The 19,841-nt window shown below is 44.2% G+C and overlaps 2 protein-coding genes across 7 annotated transcripts in view; one reads left to right on the top strand and one right to left on the bottom strand.

Moving 5' to 3' along the window:
• Window positions 1-2,509, top strand: part of FANCL (FA complementation group L) — a 300,676-nt gene extending 298,167 nt beyond the window's left edge. For all 3 annotated transcript variants that reach the window (XM_029593734.1, XM_029593737.1, XM_029593735.1), the window contains 2 exons: window positions 1,331-1,402; window positions 2,103-2,509. In XM_029593734.1, coding sequence (XP_029449594.1) covers window positions 1,331-1,402; window positions 2,103-2,138 — 108 coding nt within the window. In that variant the 3' untranslated portion in view covers window positions 2,139-2,509. The remainder of the gene's footprint in view (window positions 1-1,330; window positions 1,403-2,102) is intronic.
• The window catches only part of VRK2 (VRK serine/threonine kinase 2), a 164,028-nt gene continuing 146,383 nt past the window's right edge, over window positions 2,197-19,841 (bottom strand). For 3 of the 4 annotated variants that reach the window (XM_029593729.1, XM_029593731.1, XM_029593730.1), the window contains exons 12-13: window positions 16,881-17,057; window positions 2,197-2,476 (exon numbers count right to left, since the gene is read on the bottom strand). In XM_029593729.1, the coding sequence (XP_029449589.1) occupies window positions 2,219-2,476; window positions 16,881-17,057 (435 nt within the window). In that variant the 3' untranslated portion in view covers window positions 2,197-2,218. The remainder of the gene's footprint in view (window positions 2,477-16,880; window positions 17,058-19,841) is intronic. The other variant, XM_029593732.1, reaches the window with a different exon arrangement.

The following is a 19,841-nucleotide window of genomic DNA, read 5'->3' on the forward strand; positions in this document are numbered from 1 at the left end:
TGATTAGTGTGGAGTCACAAAATGTTTTCCCCATCATCACCTGGTCATGAACCCTTCCCCCTGCCTATTCAAGTTAGTCTCCAAAACCCTGTGACTTCAAAAGCCTACTTTTACCCTCCTGTGCTGGCAGTAAGTTCCAAATGACACTTGACACTTTTCCACAAAATTTGAGGTAGCATTTAATGTCATAACTGGGGTAAGAAGTTTACAGTTTTTTGTGGGCTTGAGATAATATAACTTATTTCTGCTGAAAAAGCTAAATGTAGAAATAAAAATGGGACATTATCACAGTAAGAACTTTGCTATTCCTGTCTAATTTAGTAACTGAGGCTTTTTGAGCTAATGAAAAATTATATACCTGGATCTACAGCAGTGCAGACCACCTCTGTTATATTGATATTTTATATTTGTGACAGCTGGTGTACTTGCATCAATTTTTGTGATCATTCCTTTCCAGAGTTTCAGTATCACAATTAAGGGGCAGATTTTATAAATCTGCGCACGCGCGAACAAGAGTACGTGGGATTTTAATAGATACGCACGTAGCCATTAAAATCCAGGGTCAGCGCGCACAAGGCTGCCCAAAATCGGCAGCCTGCGCGCGCCGAGCCACGCAGCCTGCCTCCGTTCCCTCCACACCCCCCCCCCCCCCGCACCTTCCCCTTCCCCTACCTAACCCACCCCCCGGCCCTATCTAAACCCCCCCGTACCTTTGTCGGCAAAGTTACGCCTGCGCGCTCCATGTTCCGGTCCAGAGGCCGCGGCCTCGCCCCCGGGCCAAAACCACGCCCCGCAGCGCCGCCCCCGAAACGCAGTGTCACTCGCGATGCCCCCAAAATGGCGCATCATTCCCGGCACGCCCCCGACACGCCCCTCCATGCAAGCCCCAGGACTTGCGCGTGTCCCGGGGCTTGTGCGCGCCGCCGAGCCTATTTTGCATAGGCTCGGCGGCGCGCGCCCAGTGGTTCTCAACCCAGTCCTCATGGCACACTTCCCTATTCAGGTTTTCAGGATATCCACAAGGAATAATGAAATAGATTTGCATGCACAGCTTCCATACATAAATGTATTATAGGTAAAGGATATTTGTGAAAGTTATCCTTGATCTTACACATTGTTCCAGGCAATTCTTGGATTTTTTTTTTTTTTTTTTTTTGCATATATGACAAATGGCAGTATGTTGGTTTAAGTAATGCTGAAAAAAAAGCAATAAAGATACTTAGTAGGAATGGATCAAAAACTGTAAAAAGACAGTGGTGTAGTCATTCAGTGTTTGTTAGCTGGAAATAGAAACCGCTTAAAAATAAAAAATATTTTTTTCTCTCTTTAGTGGTTACGAGGCCTACCTTCTAGTAGACAAAGCTTCAATGTTATCTTTGGTGAATGCCCTTACTGTAGTAAGGTAAGGATATCTTATGAACACCAAGAATAAAGCATTAGCAAAATGTATTTATAATATTTCATATACACTAAAATTATTTTGAAGCCATATTAATTACAATAAGTCATGTTTTAAAATACATTCTTCTATAATGTCAGCTTTCAGCAGAGGCTAGCTGCAAGTTTCAGCTTTGGTTAAGAAGCTCAGAGCCTTTAAATAAGAAAAACTATTTCTGTACATAGTTTGCATTTGTTTATAAAACATCTATATAGTTATTAATGTAAACAGTCACTAAAACTCTAGAAAAGATTGGAAAACACTTTAATAATTGTTTATTTTTAGCTCACCTTTCAAAATAACATTCAGGATGGCTTACAGTATTAGAATTCAGAAACAAGTCTCTGCCCCAAAGAGCTTACAATATAAGTGGGTAGCTGAAGCAATGAGAAATAGTTACTTGACCACGGTCATAAGACATGTTAGTAGGAAAAGTAAAATGTTAACCCTGGTTTCCCTGCTTCTCAGCCCATTGCTCTAACCACAAGTCCATTCCTTTTTACAAGTATAATAAAATCTAAAAACTGTACACTCAATGCTTGATTTTTAACCTAGTGTTTTTCTTTGAAATTGTATGTAAAAGACATGATAGAACACTTAAGATAGTTGGCACCAAAATTAGCTTGTATGGTATTTAAAATATTATTCAATTTTCTTTTCTAAGCCCATCACGCTGAAAATGTCTATGAAGAAAACTTGAAACAAGAGCCCGTTTGAATTGTGATGAGATACTAGAACAAGCTTTCAACTGAAGAAACGATGCAAAAAGCTTTGATGAGATCAGAGACAATGTAAACAAAAAAATATTAATATTACAAGAAGAACAATAGAGAAGCTGTATCGGCATATATCTGATTTGCCCTGGGCACTGAATATGTTCTGAGAAATGCAGGGGTCAAACTGAAGATCTATAACATTTTGATTATTACCATGCAAACATTTCAGAGAATTTGCAAGAAATTTTTCTCCTGTGCCTCCTTCACCTTTGACTAAAAGTACAGGAAGATATTGATATGTTGACTTCTGTCTGGCTTTTTCCTGAAAAAGAATAAAAGCACCATGAGATAATCAGATTCAATTAGTTTGATGCTTCAGTAGAGGTTAGATTCAGATGAGCAAACACTACAAAAAAATCCATTCTTCGTCATACTAACTAAAAAAAAAAAAAAGTTTAAAAAGACAAAAAAGCACATATGAAAATAACCCTAAGTCAGGATTTCTTGGAATGAGTTAAGAATATATACTTGCACCAAGCTATTAACACTGCTTTAATGCTTTACTGAATCTTATGTATACAGAGATTAATAAAATAAAAATTATGGGTCCAGTCAGATAACTCAGTGACAGTGCAGTACAGCATAATGGGGCCAATGCAATATCATGCACGCAAAAAAACGTGCATCCAACCCAGACGCACGCTTTTTGAAAGCGGGCACATCCCCGCTCTTGGACGCTCAATGTGTAATACTCAAATGAGCTGGCACGCTAAAAGGGACTTGGAATGGATAAATTATGCAGCCTTAGCGCATTCATGGCATCCAAAACCCAGAAGAAGGGGCTGTGCGCAGGTAAGGAAAACACACTCAATTTTCCAAGCATCCATTTTCCTAACCCATGCACAGCCACAGGTTAGGAAAATGGACGCTTGTAACTTGAGCTTCCCTTTTCCTAACCTGACCGCTGTCTAGATTGGTTTTTTTTTTTTCATGTTGCAGCTTTTTGTGCTTTCTCCTGCTTAGTATCGCAACTATATTAAGTAGGAAGAACCACAGAAAAGCTGTATTTTTTGCTTTTCTGAGCATGGCTTGAGGTGCTTCGAAACTTAACACCAGCTCTGGCAGGCATTAATTTTTGAGAGTTAAAATTTGCACATTTGAGCACATAATTTTTTTTTTTTTTTTACATCCGGGGCACTAGCTAATAGCCTCATCAACATGCTATTTGCATGTGATGAGTTATTGGCTACACACCGGTATGGACACGCTTGTCCCGATTATTTCATTGGGCATATGTCTAGCATGTCCAAAACGAGTGTTTAGTTGCGCGCTGAGCTCAGCACCCGATATTGCATCGGCCCCTAAGTGGGAGATTTAGGTTCACTTCCCAAGTCCAGGTTCTGCTCCCTGGTTAGCTAGTGTTTGGGAATGCTCTGAAGGCAGCATTCATAGTTCCTGAGGATATGGAGTCCTAACTATTGCTCAAAAGCAACACCTACTAGCCAGAGAACATTCATTTATGAAAAATGAAAATACTATTTCAAGAGTGAAAAAAAAAATTTGCCTTGGAAATGAATAAAACTATACATCAGCACCAACCATCCAAGCTAAAATTATTGCTGCCAATGCAGGATTAAATATCTTTGGTTCTAAGAGCTATCGAGGGGCATAAGTAGAGCAGTTTACAACTATTGTGCTATCAGACCTGATCAGGTATATTCGATACTCAAGTCATGGTACTCCCAAGAGCTAAAAAATTCGATACTCAAGCCATGGTACTCCCAAGAGCTAAAAAACCTTAAACAACTTCGGAAATCTGAAAAGATCTGGCGTAAGAATCCCTCACATACTCACCTGGCACAATTTAAATCCTCCCTAAACCTCTATAGTGACAAACTTAACATGACAAAGCGAGACTTCTATGCCAACAAAATACACCAATTCCAATACAATCCTAAAGTACTATACGACTACGTGAACTCACTCACCAAGACAACTACTCCCGACATCCCTGATGTAGTAGCCAAATCCAAATGCGAAGAACTTGCCACATTCTTCCAAACCAAAGTAGACAAATTGCTATCCAAGTTCTCCTCCTCTACCGGTCCCAGCAACCACTTCGAATTGGACATCAATCAAACAAAGACCAGTAACTATACTAAAGTTCTCTCCTCCCTAGACTGCACTTCTACATTAGAAATAGAAACCTTTATCAAGAAAGCCAAACCGTCCACTCACCCATCTGACACTATACCCTCTAAACATCTTCTCACAATACCCAACATCATTGCCAAACCTTTAACAAAAATCATTAACCTGTCCATTAACTCTGGGCAGGTACCCCTCCCCCTGAAACAGGCAATTGTCAAACCTATTCTAAAGAAGCCCAAACTTGACCCTTCTGATCCAGCTAATTATCGCCCTATATCAAATCTTCCATTCATTTCTAAACTCCTTGAAAAAACTGTCAACAAGCAACTTACAGAATACCTTGAAGATAATCATATCCTTGCCCCCGCACAATACGGTTTTCGGAAATCTCATAGTACTGAGACTCTTTTACTTTCCCTGACAGACCACATTATCAAAGGATTTGAGAAAGGGCAATCATACATTCTTGCCTTCCTTGACATATCCTCCGCTTTTGACACCGTCAGCCATCCTATTCTCCTACAGCGGTTGACTGAAATTGGCATTACAGGCGTTGCCCACAACTGGTTCAATTCCTACCTCAGCAACAGAGATTACAAAATTCAATTAGGAAATCACGTATCCAAGGCCATCCCCCTCAACCGAGGTGTCCCTCGGGGTTCTTCCCTATCCTCTACCCTATTCAATATATACATCCTACCTCTCTGTTACTTCCTTTCCAGTCTAAATCTCCCTCATTACATATACGCTGATGATGTTCAGCTGCTCATACCCATCACCGACTCTCTATCGAAAACCATGGATTTCTGGAATGAAACCCTCTTCTCCATTAACAATCTCCTATCTTCCATCCACCTAGCCCTTAATACCACGAAAACTGAAATCATGCTCATCTCACCCCAAAACCAACCAATCCTCCCCCCTATTACGCAGTTCCAATTTGCCCAACAAGTCCGTGATCTGGGAATCATCCTTGATGGTCATGTCACACTTAAGAAATTCATCAATAACATACTCAAAGACGGCTTCTTTAAACTCCACACACTAAAAAAACTCAAACCCCTACTACACCCCCCCCCCCCCCCGATTTCCGTACAGTGCTTCAAACTACAATCTTCGCCAAGACTGACTACTGCAATTCCCTACTTCTCGGCCTACCCAACAATGCCATCCATCCCATTCAAATCCTGCAAAACACCACAGCCCGGATATTGACCAACTTACGTAAACATGACCACATTACCCCTGTTCTAAAAGATTTACATTGGCTTCCAATAGCTTCCCGCATACAATATAAGGCGCTCTCGCTAATCCATAAGGCCTTATACAACCCTGAAATGAATTGGTTTAACGATTCCTTCCATTTACACCAGTCTATTAAGCCTACCAGACATGCACACCTTGCAACCATGCCTATCCCTTCTCCTAAACTCTACAAACTTACTTCCACGAGAGCCCGTGCATTATCGATAGCCGGGCCGACCCTCTGGAATACAATGCCAGTTGACTTACGGCAAGAGGAATGCCTCAAATCTTTCAAGCGGAAGCTTAAGACCTGGCTCTTTGCTAAAGCATACACCTAATTTTTCACTCTTCCTATCCATTATATCCACCTTCCACTCCCCCCTCTACTTTCCCCTTCACTGTCCCTCTCTCCCCTCCCCTCTTTCCCCCTCCTACTTCTTTCCCCCGGTCCTCCCTCCATCTCAGCTCTCCTCCTCCCCTTTCTCCCTCACTAGCCTGCCTGCACTTCTTAGTCTTTATTTTCCATTGTACATATGTATATAATAGCAAACGTTGCTATAATATAATTAATGCAAACTTTCCCATGTTATCTCCCACCCCCTTTTAATACCTTGTTCGCATGTTTTAATCGTTCAATGTAAAGCGCCATGACTGGCGCCAGTTTATGTTACAATGTGAACAGATATGATATCCTGGATGAATGTCGGTATATAAAAATTTTAAATAAAATAAATAAATAAAATAAGACCAACACCTGGCTCTGCTCTCAGCATCTCAAACAAGATGGCACCCCAGTGGGAGCTCTTAAATGTGTAGGAACTTATTTCTGCACACATTTACAATAATTAATGCCTTTCTGCCTAGCTACAGCATAACCCAGAGTATGGGAATTAACAGGTTGCAAGGAAGGCACAGATAACCAGACCCCACTTTGTGCAGTGTGCACATTGCACGTATCACCACCTCCTCTTCCCCCTCCTGAGTCTCCGTCTTATTTCCAGGTGAGTGAAACGGGAAGAGCATGCACTGAGCGCCAGATGTAACTTACTTTGAGTGTGGAAAGCAGAAGCAGTGGAGGAGCTCTGGCAGCCACATGTCAAGGTAACTAACCAAGCCAGCCCCTGGCAGCATATTGTGTTTTGCTTTATCCCAGGACAAGCAGGATGATAGTCCTCACATATGGATGACGTCACTGGACGGAGCCCTATCACGGAAAACTTTGTCAAAGTTTCTAGAAACTTTTGACTGGCACACTGACCCCACTGAGCATGCCCAGCATGACATTATCCCTCGAGCCACAGGGGTCTCCCTTCAGTCTTCATTTTTCCACACTGCAGTTAGCTTTGCGGTTAAGGAGCCCTGTGTGATACGTCACACATTTTTCCTCACGGAAAAAGTCTCAAAAAATTCTCAAAACTTAACCCTTCATAGGGGTTTCCCATTTTTCATCGATCGGTGAGTAAACTTTCTTGCAGTCAATACCGTTTTCACAGATTTTTGTTGCCAGAAGGCTGTCGACGGCTATCTGGCCTTCAAAATTAGTTATAATGGCAACCTGGTTTAAAAAATGCCCAAATTGCCCTCGTACAATGTCTATCACCGACCCCCATGACGAGTGTGTACTATGTTTGGGCGCAGGACATAGTGCTACTTTGTGTCCTCAATGTGCTGAAATGACGGCTAAAGGCAGACGGGCCCATCTGGAGAAAAGCCTTTTCAAAATTCAGCTACTTCCATCGACCTTGACATCGACGCAGTGATCACCAGCAGGAGCGGCTAAAAAAGTAATTAAAACCAAGCGGCTTCTTGAAGGAAGTGGGTGACCACCCTTCCCCGACTTCATCAAGGTCATTGATTAAATCGACCTCGGTATTGGAAAAGAAAAGTACCGAGCACCGAGAGAAGCATAGACATCGGCATCGACGAACTTCCACACCCGATGTCGGCTCGATTCCCGGGGCAGCTTCAATGGCCATCGAGCCGCCACCGAAGAGGACTAGAGTAGAGGAGAGACGTCTATGCCCTCGATGCCTCTTAGTCCAAGGCGATCCCCACCGGTGCCAGGTACTGTGCCATCACAGGGAGCTGTGGAAGAGCCAGTTCTGCCTTCTCTGCCACCCCCTATAGCTGCTCTGACTTCATCAGCTATTAGGAAGGAACTGGACGGATTCATCCACCAGGCAGTTATCAAAGCTCTTCGAGATCTCCATCCACTGGTACCAATGCTGACGCCATCGGTTCTTACACCATTGCTCGCAAGACTCGATACCTTGATCAGTGCCCTGCCGATGCAACCTCCACCATCGAAACCGAAAGCACCGACCAAACATCCAAAACCAATACCAATTCCCGGTTCTTCAGCTGATGACGCCTCAGACTAATTCACAGATGCCTGAACCAACACCGGGACCATCAGGTCCTTCTTAACCGAGGCGCCCGACTATTCCATTCGATGCCATAGATTCCACATCCACCACCATCGATGCCACAGAGGTCTCAGCCAAAACCATCGATGCCTTTACATCATTTGATGCCATTTCTCATCCCTCATTCCACTCCTCAACGTCACACCTTATCAGATACCTGGGAAGACGTGGATACCGATTCTTCTTCTTGAAGATATATTATCAGACCCATCTCCACCAGAAGAATGGAGAAAGTCACCACCTGAGGACCTCTCCTTCTCCAACTTCGTAAAGGAAATGTCAGATACAATTCCTTTCCAGTTATTAACCGAAGAAGACACAAGACACAAAACTCTGGAGGTTCTCCAGTTTGTAGATGCCCCCAAGGAGGTAGTTGCCATTCCAGTGCACAAAGTCCTAGTTGATCTTCAACATAGACTGTGGGAACATCCCTGTTCAATTCCACCAGTGAACAAGTGGACTGATGCCACATACTTGGTTAAACATATATCAGGTTTTCAAAAGCCTCACCTCTCACATCAATCTGTTGTGGTAGAGTCTGCCCAAAAAAGATCAAAAAGAATCTGTCCACATTAATCCACACCTCCTGGCAAGGAGCAAAAATTTCTAGATAATTTGGGACGTAAAATGTTCCAAGGCTCCATGCTTGTATCAAGGATTGCCTCATAGCAATTATACATGACGCAATACCAACGAAATTTATGGAAGCAGATGCAAGAATTGTCAGAATCTGTGCCACAGCAACATCAAGATTCCTCCAATTCTATTATTCACAAAGGCCTAGAAGCAGGTAAGCATGAAATGCGTGAGGCCTATGACTGTTTCGAGACATCTTCCAGAATGGCAGCGACAGGTATTAGCGCCAGAAGATGGGTTTGGCTGAAGGCATCCGACCTCAGGCCTGAGGTTCAGGAGAAATTAGCAGACCTTCCTTGCACTGGTGACAACCTTTTTGGAGAAAAGGTACAAGATGCTGTTGCTCAGTTAAAGGGTCAAAATGAAACTGCGCCAACTATCCATCATTGCTGCAGAAACTCCATCTTCTGCAAGACGACCAACCAGAAAAGATGAGAAAACCTTTTTATAGACCACGAAGGTATTATCCACCAGCACCTCGTGGTAGGACAACAAGGCCATCCCAGAGAGGTCACTCCAGGCAACCAAAAGCATCCAGACCTCCGCCTCCCCCTCAGACAGGCCCAGCATCTGGGTTTTGAAAACCTTCCAGGGAACAGCAGCCTCTCCAGGAACCCACTCCAAGATTTGCCAGTTGGAGCCGGGTCTTATTCTTTCTACCCATTTGGACTTGGCTCGGCACCCTGAGTATTCACAAAGTGCCTAGCAATGGCAGTGGCCCATTTACACAAGGAAAGCATACACGTTTTTCCTTATCTAGACAATTGGCTTATCAAGAGCCAAGCAAAACAAGGAGCTCTCAACTCTCTCAAGCTCACAATCAATCTGCTTCACTCATTGGGATTTCTAATCAACTACCAAAAATCCCACCTCATACCAATTCGCCTTCTACAGTTCATCGGAACAGAATTGAACACCACTGTATCAAAAGCTTTCCTACCAAAAGACCGCACAGACACACTCTTCAGATTAGCGAAATCTCTGTGCACAAAGAAAATGACTACAGCCCATCAGTTCCTGATTCTACTAGGCCACATGACTTCCACAGTCCATGTCACTCCTATGGCCAGATTAGCCATGAGAATAACGCAATGGGCCTTGAGATCAAATTGGCTCCAAGCCATTCAACCACTGTCATCTCAAATTCAAATAACCCACCAGTTGCGTTCATCTCTCCTCTGGTGGACGAACATGAACAACTTGCTCACAGGCCTACCTTTCCAGCAACCAGTTCTACAAGTAACTTTAACTACAGATGCATCCTCCTTAGGTTGGGGAGCGCATTTGAACAATCTTCAGACTCAAGGTACTTGTACAAAACTCGAAGCAACATTTTAAATCAACTTCCTGGAGCTTCGAGCCTTATGTTATTCTCTATATGCGTTCAAGGACTGCCTTTCACACAACAGCTCTCATATAAACAGACAGCATGATTGCCATGTGGTACTTGAACAAACCAGGAGATACGGGCTCTTATCTCCTTTGCCAAGAAGCCGCACAGATTTGGGACTGGGCCCTGACACATTCCATGTTTCTCCAGGCCACTTATCTAACAGGCATACACAACGTAGTTGCAGATTGCCTCAGTCGACAGTTCCATCCCCACGAGTGGTCCCTGGATCCTTTAGTAGCGACCAGGATATTCCAACGTTGGGGGTCAATCAACAATGGACCTCTTTGCATCCGAACTGAATCACAAAGTGGACCAATTCTGCTCCCTACACAACCAGAGAAACCAAATAGCGAGGGACGCCTTTGCTCGCCCCTGGAATTCAGGCCTCCTATACGCGTATCCCCCGATACTTCTGATAGCCAAAACTCTCATGAAACTACAACAGGACAAAGGGTCAATGATACTCATAGCCCATATTGGCCTTGACAAGTGTGGTTTCTCATACTTCTCGACCTCTCAATCACAGAACCAATTCGCCTGGGCACAGCACCCACTCTCATAACTCAGGATCAGGGCAGGTTGCGCCATCCCAACCTTCAAATCCTATCCCTCACAGCCTGGATGTTGAAAGCTTGATCCTCCAACCACTCAATCTTTCAACTAATGTCTCTCAAGTGCTTGTAGCTTCACGAAAACCTTCCACACAAAAATCCTATCGTTGTAAGTGGAAAAGATTCACCACGTGGTGCACGCAAAGAAGTATTGACCCTTTTTCCTGCCCCACATCATCTTTATTGGACTATCTCTAGCACCTTTCAGACTCTGGTCTCCAGACTATGTCAGTAAGGGTGCATTTGAGTGCTATCTCAGCTTACCACCAGGGAATAGGGGATGCCCCGATAGCGCAACTCCTTGTCAGTAGATTTATGAGAGGTGTAATTCAGCTAAAAACCCCTGTTATGGCCACCAGTCACAGAATGGGACCTTAATGTAGTACTATCAAGGCTCATGGGTTCTCCCTTTGAGCCCATAGATTCCTGTGATGTTAAATTTTCTTACATGGAAAGTTCTCTTCCTAGTAGCTATTACATCTGCTAGAAGGGTTAGTGAGTTACAAGCACTTGTAACATACTCACCCTACACACAGTTCCTACATGATCGAGTAGTCCTCTGTACTCACCCAAAATTCCTTCCCAAAGTGGTTACAGATTTTCATTTGAACCAGTCCATTGTCTTGCCCACATTCTTCCCAAGATCCCACTCTCACACAAGGTGAAAGGGTTCTACACACTTTAGACTGTAAACGTGCACTTGCATATTACCTAGACCGCACTGCAGTCCATAGGAAATCCACCCAACTCTGTTTCTTTTGACAAAAACAAACCGGGTATGGCAGTGGGCAAACAAACTCTCTCCAACTGGCTAGCAGATTGTATAGATTTCTGCTATGAAAAAGCAGGCCTTCCTCTCCAGGGATGAGTAAAGGCGCACTCCATAAGAGCAATGTTTACCTGATTCCGTACTGCTTGCTGAAATTTGTAAGGCTGCAACATGGAGCTCTCTTCACACATTTGCAGCCCATTACTGCTTGGACAAGGAAGGATGACAAAATTCAGACTTTGGACAATCTGTCTTAAAGAACTTATTTCCAGTATAATCCCAACTCCTTCTGCATCCAATTTGCTGTGATTTCAGGCTGCCTCATTTTTCCCAACAGTACGCCAGTTGTTGTACTTGTTGCACAAGTTGTACGCTGTTGGTCCAAAACAAATGAGTTGGCTTGTAACTTGCTAATCACCTATATGTGAGGACTTTCATCTTGCTTGTCCTGGGATAAAGCAGAGTTGCTTACCTGTAACAGGTGTTATCCCAGGACAGCAGGATGTAGTCCTCATGAAACCCACCTGCCACCCTGCAGAGTTGGGTCCAAAATGTTTTATTTTATTTTTCGCTTACACTTATTGCTACAAACTAGACTGAAGGGAGACCCCTGTGGCTCGAGGGATAATGACATGCTGGGCATGCTCAGTGTGCCAGTCAAAAGTTTCTAGAAACTTTTACAGAAATTTTTCCATGATAGGGTTCCATCCAGTGACGTCACCCATATGTGAGGACAACATTCTGCTGTCCTGGGATAACACCTGTTACAGGTAAGCAACTCTGCTTTCTCTTACATAATAAATGGAGCTGGAATTTGGGAGGTCAGTTCAAGGTAAGAAATGGAGGGGACAGGATAGAGAGGGAAATCCATTCATAGGAATGGAGGATGTGGAAGGTGCATGCGTGGGGTAAGGATATAGGGCAGATAGATGATGTATCTGTGTGAAAATTCAGCTGAAGGTATAGAGGAAAAAGCCCTAAAGCTTGACACACTTATGCACAAAAACATGGCCAAACTGTGACTGAAGCCTAAGGAAATGTTATTGACAAATGTGCTGAAACTAGATAATCCAGAAGTGCAATTTGGATTTCATCATTCAGTGCCAGAAGAGCCATGGAGGTGTTACACAGGAATTTCCATTGCCATCTAGTACAACAAAACCAGCAGTTATCTGCACACTGTGTGTATGTATGTCTGTCGTTATGTATACACACACATCCACATACTCTTATACTCTTAAAGTTTGTATAGGGGAGTCTCCAAAGTATCCTGAGTAAGAAAGGCAGTCAACTAATTTCAAAAGAAACTGGAACACTGATGTTTTGTGAGGGGTCTATGTGTGTGTCTGCGCCTTCTCTCCCTTTGTTTTAAACTTTGAAAGAGAGATTGGTTGGGCTTTAAATACTTCCCTAGCTCTTCTTTTGACCATGCGAGTGCTCTCCATGTACTCGCTGCTGCTCTGTGAATGTTATGCTACACATTTTTAATTGTTAATGTTAGTGTGCCTTGGACTTCAAACGGTTGTGAAGCACTGAAATAAATGATATGTATTTTGATGAATCAGTTTTCAGAGACAGGTCTGTGGACACCATTTTCATTAATTTTGAAAATAAAGCAAAATTAATAGGTGTTCTCTGTGGACAGAACAAAACAGCCACACAAATGGGCGACGTCATCAGATAGCACAGACGTGGGAAAGGTTCTCTCAGTTCCCATAGTCTGAAAAGACTTTGAGCATGCACTGACATTCCAGTGCTGCCAGTCCTGTGGCCCCCCCCCCCCCCCCCGCCCCCCTTAGTATTCTCTAGCTAAGCTTCAGCTTTAGAAGGTGGGAGGGAATTATGCGGCTGATCTGTTCTGCTGTCCACTGAGAACACTTGTTACAGGTAAGCAACTTAGCTTTCTCCATGGACAAGCAGAAATTGTAGGACCATGTTCAGGTAATTGAACCAACACGATGGTCCCGAAGCAAAGAAAGGCATTAAGCAGTGATTGGAACAAAGAACCACTACTATTTCATAAACAGGACATTTGTTTAAACTAGCTGACATGGCTAGCTGCACATGAATTTGTTGAGGCTTCAGTGGCCTTCTTAGACATTGTATCCAGTTAAGCAGCACCTACTGATCAAGCTGTGTATCCCAGCATGACATAACATAGAAACGACCGCAGAAGACGACCAAACGGCCCATCCAGTCTGCCCAGCAAGCTTTCACACTTTTTTTTTTCTCATACTTATCTGTTACTCTTGGCCCTTATTAGTAACTTTCCTGTCGTGTAGCCAGATGGACTCAGAACAAATGGGTATAGTATGCTCGTGCTAGCAGTTGGAGACGGATCTGACGTCAGCATGGGTATATATACCCCCACAGGAAGCGTAGCAACTTAGTAATTTCCGTCTCCAAACCAGTTTGGAGAGCCTGCACGCTCGCTGAGCGTGTTTCCAAATCTATTTTCTACTTTCTTTTTACTAAACTTCTACAGCACCATCGAGCCCCGCACTCCTGCGGTGATACCCTAAGGTCCCTCCCCCAGTTGAGTTTCCCGGGGTGATTTCCGTGATCCCCCGGAGGTATAAGTCCTCGGTCCAGTGGCCGAATCGCGGCAGGGACGTAGCCCTGGGGCGAGGCTCGGGTGGGGTGGACGAGGCAGCCGGGTGCATTTCCTCAAAGCGCGGCGGTGAAGGTACTTGCCCTCTCCTCCCGCAGCCGGAGACCGCCCGGGTTCCAGCCGGGAAGCGCCGAGGATCAGGTAAGGCGTACATCTCTTATTCTTTGGTCTCCGAGGAACGAGGATCGGCGGCGTGGCCTGTAGGCGGCACGCCATGGAAGGGCGCCATTTTGTTGGCCTTACTCAGGTATTGAGCGCCCATGATAGGTGCAGGTCTATGACTAAGCCGCATATTGCTGAGAGCATATTGCATACCATTGAGCGTATATTGCTAAGCCGCATATTGGATATCATTGGGCGTATATTGCTAGCCGCCTATTGCTGAGAGCATATTGGATATCATTGGGCGTATATTGCTAGCTGCATATTGCTGAGAGCATATTGGATATCATTGGGCGTATATTGCTAGCCGCCTATTGCTGAGAGCATATTGGATATCATTGGGCGTATATTGCTGCCGCATATTATTGAGCGCCTGTTGGATTAAGCGTATATTGCTGCCGCATATTGTTGAGCGCCTGTTCTGTTAAGCGTATATTGCTGCCGCATATTGTTGAGCGCCCGTTGTATTAAGCGTATATAGCTGCCACATATTATTGAGCGCCTGTTGTATTAAGCATATATAGCTGCCGCATATTAATGAGCGCCTGTTGTATTAAGCGTATATAGCTGCTGCATATTATTGAGCGCCTGTTGTATTGAACGCCTGTTAGATTAAGCGTATATTGCTGCCGCATATTATTATTATTATTAAGCGCCTGTTACATTAAGTGTATATTGCTGCCGCTTTTCATTAAGTGCATATTTTTCAATGGAACAGAACGCCTCAGCGTCTTCAGCAGGGGCACCTCCTGCCTCCGGCATTAAAGCCCTCGGCCTCTGCTCTGCATGCCAGCTTAGAGCCACACACAGTGGAGAGCCAGACTCCCTATGTGCCCAATGTGAGGAGGCCGGGGGACCCTCGGGCCAGGACCAGTCTCAGCCACGATTCGCTGACAGTTCCCCAGGGGCTACCCCGGACTTAGCAGGCAGTCTCGACCAACCTGGAATCCCGGGGGATCTCGTACCCCGGCGATTAGAGACCGCCTCCATTTCCTGGGTGGATCTCTTTAAGGGGATTCATGCATTTGTACAGATGCAAACAGCTTCCCGTCCAGGCCCTGCTGTTCCGGCTGCGGCGGCTGCTGCGGTTGCGGCCTTAGACTTGTCGGAAGCCTACCTGCATATCCCGATCTATCCGGATCATCAGCGCTACCTACGCTTCAAGGTTCTAGGACGCCACTTCCAATTCCGGGCTCTGCCCTTCGGGTTGGCCACGTCACCGCGGACCTTCACCAAAGTATTCGTAGTGGTAGCAGCGGCACTCAGACGGGAAGGAATCCTGGTTCATCCCTACCTAGACGACTGGCTCATCAGGGCAAAGTCACGAGAGGAGAGCCATCGGACAACCAACAGAGTGATCGCCCTTCTGGCAAGCTTGGGCTGGGTAATCAACCTCAGCAAGAGTTGCCTACAGCCTTCCCAGGCGCTGGAATACCTGGGAGTACAGTTCGACACCCAGGCAGACACAGTCAATTTCACTACAAAGAGAAGGTTAAAACTTCAGATGCGTATCCGGTACTTGATGGGAGCCAGTCGGCCCATAGCTTGGGATGATCTGCAGGTTCTCGGCCTCATGGCATCCACCCTGGAAGTGGTACCTTGGGCAAGGGTCCATATGAGACCGTTACAACACTCCCTGCTCTCTCGCTGGAGCCCCCGCTTTCGGAACTATTCCACACACCTTCCTCTGCCAGCCAGAGTACGGACCCAGTTACGGTGGTGGTTGCAGTCCAGCCACATGAGCAGGGGGTCGAAGATGTCCTCACCCACGTGGACTCTGCTCACCACAGATGCCAGCCTGAACGGCTGGGGAGCACACTGCGAAGAACTCACCGCACAAGGGCGGTGGAACAGAGAAGAGTCAGCGTGGAACATCAACCGTCTAGAGGCCCGGGCAGTCCGATTGGCATGCCTACAATTTGCTCACAGACTGAAGAGCAGAGCAGTCAGAGTGATGTCCAACAACACCACCACGGTGGCATACGTCAACCGTCAGGGCAGAACCAAAAGCCAACAGGTATCTCTGGAGATAGCCCCGCTGATGGCTTGGGCAGAGGCGAATCTTCAGGACATCTCAGCCGTCCACATTGCCGGGAAGGACAACACCGCGGCGGACTTCCTCAGCAGAGAAAGCCTAGATCCGGGAGAGTGGCAGCTGTCGCCCACAGCCTTCCAGATGATTGTGGATCACTGGGGGATTCCGGACATGGACTTACTAGCGGACAAGTCCAATGCTCAAGTACCCAGATACTTCAGCCGCAAACGCAACCCGTTCTCACACGGAATCGATGCCCTGGTTCAGCCATAGCCTCCAGGGACTCTGCTATACGCATTTCCTCCGTGGCCTCTGCTGGGCGCCATCATCCACAAGATTCAGAGACACCGGGGCCTAGTTCTTCTAGTGGCACCAGACTGGCCAAGAAGACCCTGGTACGCGGACATGAGAAGACTACTGGCAGGGGAGCCCCTTCCCCTGCCTCCTCGCCGGGACCTTCTACGTCAAGGTCCCATCCTCCACAAGGATCCGGCTCAATTCTCTCTTACGGTCTGGCCATTGAGAGGGCTAGACTGAAGAAAAGAGGTTACTCGGAGCCCGTGATAGATACACTCCTCCGAGCCCGCAAGTTTTCCACTTCCCTCACCTATATAAGAATATTTAATAATTACATACTCTAAATAGGTAATCATACCATAGTTTTCATCCTTAAGATATAAAAATTACCTTTAACCAATCATCATGCTGAATACCATCTACATCCACTGGTTTCTTTTCCTGAATTTGTCTATGTGTACTGTGATTAATAGATTCGGGTAGGTTCTCGTCATTAGCTTCTTTGTCCTTTATCTTATTTTGAATCCGTTGTTTAACATCTTTTCCATTTGGATTTGATAAACTGACCTATTGAAATAAATGTTAAACAATATAATTTATAATGCACCCAAAATTTTGATTTACAAAAAAAAATATGGCTGAAAGATATTCATTGTATTTTGCAAATAAACATAATTTAATCCCACATTAAAAAAAAAAAAAGACCCCCTCAACTTAGAGGCACTGCATCTCAGAAAGATGCATTAAATCCTTACGATAAGAGTGCTTAGACTGACACAAGAAATATATCCCACAACACATCCCACTCTGCAAAATCTATCTGCTCAGAAAAATGAAATAAACCAAATATCTCAAACGATCATCCTCGTAGGTTCCTATGACAAAATTCAAATATTACAGAACCCCGTGTATACTAATAAATTTCACTGCAAAATATACATCTTACAAACTGTTCATAAATTATATAAAGTGAAAGGTAGTGGTTTCATATGTTCTTGAGGCAGGAAATACCAAAGTTATCCCATCCTTATGGTATTTAATCATTAATGCACCCACCTTCCACCTCCTTTTTTGGAATGTGTAAAATGCTGTGAAATTTATAAAATATTATAGTGCACTCATAATGTGATTAATTTATTTGTGCCAAACTCGGCTTCTTAATATATGTTCAGACCACTCAAAACGTTACTTAGCTGTGATTAAATGGCATCTTTCACCAATTCTTCATTGAACCCGACTTGCTCAAGTTTTGAACAAGAATCCTTCTTCAGGAGTTAAACCATCTTTATCTTCGTTGTTCAAACATGACAGTCCAAACATTCAGAGTTTTTTTCTTTTTCAAATCTTGTGCTGAAAAAGCCTCCTCGCCAGAGTTTGAAAATGGCGGTCTGAATAACTACCCTGTTCATCCTGAATATAAAACATGATGAGCTTCTATACAGTGTGCAACAATAGGCGCCGTCATATTCTCAGTGTTTAATCTTGATCTATGGTCAATAATTCTACACTTCACTGCTCTACTAGTGCGGCCAATGTATATTTTAGGGCACGGACATACTATGATGTATACCACATTATGTATGTCTATGCCTTAAAATATACGTTGGCCACACTAGTAGAGCAGTGAAGTGTAGAATTATGGAGCATAGATCAAGATTAAACACTGAGAATATGACGGCGCCTATTGTTGCACACTGTATGGAAGCTCATCATGTTTTCGAGCAACTACAATGGACAGTGATTGAATATTTACCGAAGGGCGAAGGGGACTTGCCTGCTAAATTGAACTATTGGGAACAGTTCTGGATCCATAAATTAAAGTCGGAACAACCCTTTGGGTTGAATGAAGAACTTGACTGGATGTCTTTAATTTGAATTGTGGTGTTTTGATTGGTTCTCCAAGTATTCCCAGGTGACTTTATGTTCAGGATGAACAGGGTAGTTATTCAGACGGCCATTTTCAAACGCTGGCGAGGAGGCTTTTGCAGCACAAGATTTGAAAAAGAAAAAAACTGTGAATGTTTGGACTGTCATGTTTGAACAATGAAGATAAAGATGGTTTAACTCCTGAAGAAGGATTCTTGTTCGAAACTTGCGTAAGTCGGGTTCAATGAAGAATTGGTGAAAGACGCCATTTAATCGCAGCTAAGCAACGTTTTGGGTGCTCTGAACATATATTAAGAAGCAGAGTATGGCACGAATAAATTAATCACGTTATGAGTGCACTATAATATTTTATAAATTTCACAGCATTTTACACATTCCAAAAAAAGGAGGTGGAAGGTGGGTGCGTTAATGATTAAATACCATAAGGATGGGATAACTTTGGTGTTTCCTGCCTCAAGAATATATGAAACCACTACCTTTCACTTTATATAATTTATGAACAGTTTGTAAGATGTATATTTTGCAGTGAAATTTATTAGTATACACAGGGTTCTGTAATATTTTCACAAAAATGAAATGTCAAAAAAATAAATGTGGAGGTATGGCATAAATTTCATACATGTCTAACTTCTCATGTATTCTTTTGAGGTGGCTGAATATAATCATCAAAAACCCCACCAAAACCTCCTAATGGTCATGATGATATTATTTTTGGATTATTTTATGCAAGTAAAACTTAGCTGGGAGAGCTGCAGTATCAATCAATTCCGATGAGGTCACATTTTAAAGATTTTCTTCTTTAGGGATAGCTTCTTTTATACAACACTGCTATGCTAAAGTAGATTTTTTTTCCAACATAGTTCCATGCTGTCATTTTTAAATTCCTTACATGAAATGGAAAGCAGCCAATCACAGAACAGATATCATAGCAACCAATCAAAATATTCTCATAGCACAGAGGACCAATCAATAGTTTCATTTAATCCAAAAGCAGCACAAGAGTTTAAAGAACAGTTCTGGTAATATATTTTAAAGTGAAGGCAAGCTTATATATCTCATTCATAAGAGGATGTCTGCACTTGTTCTAAAATTGTCTATTTCAAGTAGCCAAACTCATAGGGCCAGATCTTAAAATCTACGCCCGATTTTATAGCATGTGTGCACTGCCGCGCACGTTATAAAATCCAGGCTCGGCGCGCGCAATGGGGTGCACACGTGCACCTTGTGCGCGCTGAGCCCGAGGGGAGCCCCGATGGCTTTCCCCGTTCCCTCCAAGGCCACTCCGAAATTGGAGCGGCCTTGGAGGGAACTTCCCCCCACCCCCATCCATCACCTTCCCCTCCCTTCCCCTATCTAACCCACCCCCCATCCCTAACTAAATCCCCCACCTTTACTCCAAAAGTTACTCCTGCCCGAGGCGGGCTGCCGGCGCACTGTGCCGGAGCAACATATTACATCTGACAC

This window comes from Rhinatrema bivittatum, chromosome 3 (genome assembly GCF_901001135.1).
Source record: "Rhinatrema bivittatum chromosome 3, aRhiBiv1.1, whole genome shotgun sequence".
Classification (NCBI taxonomy): Eukaryota; Metazoa; Chordata; class Amphibia; order Gymnophiona; family Rhinatrematidae; genus Rhinatrema; species Rhinatrema bivittatum.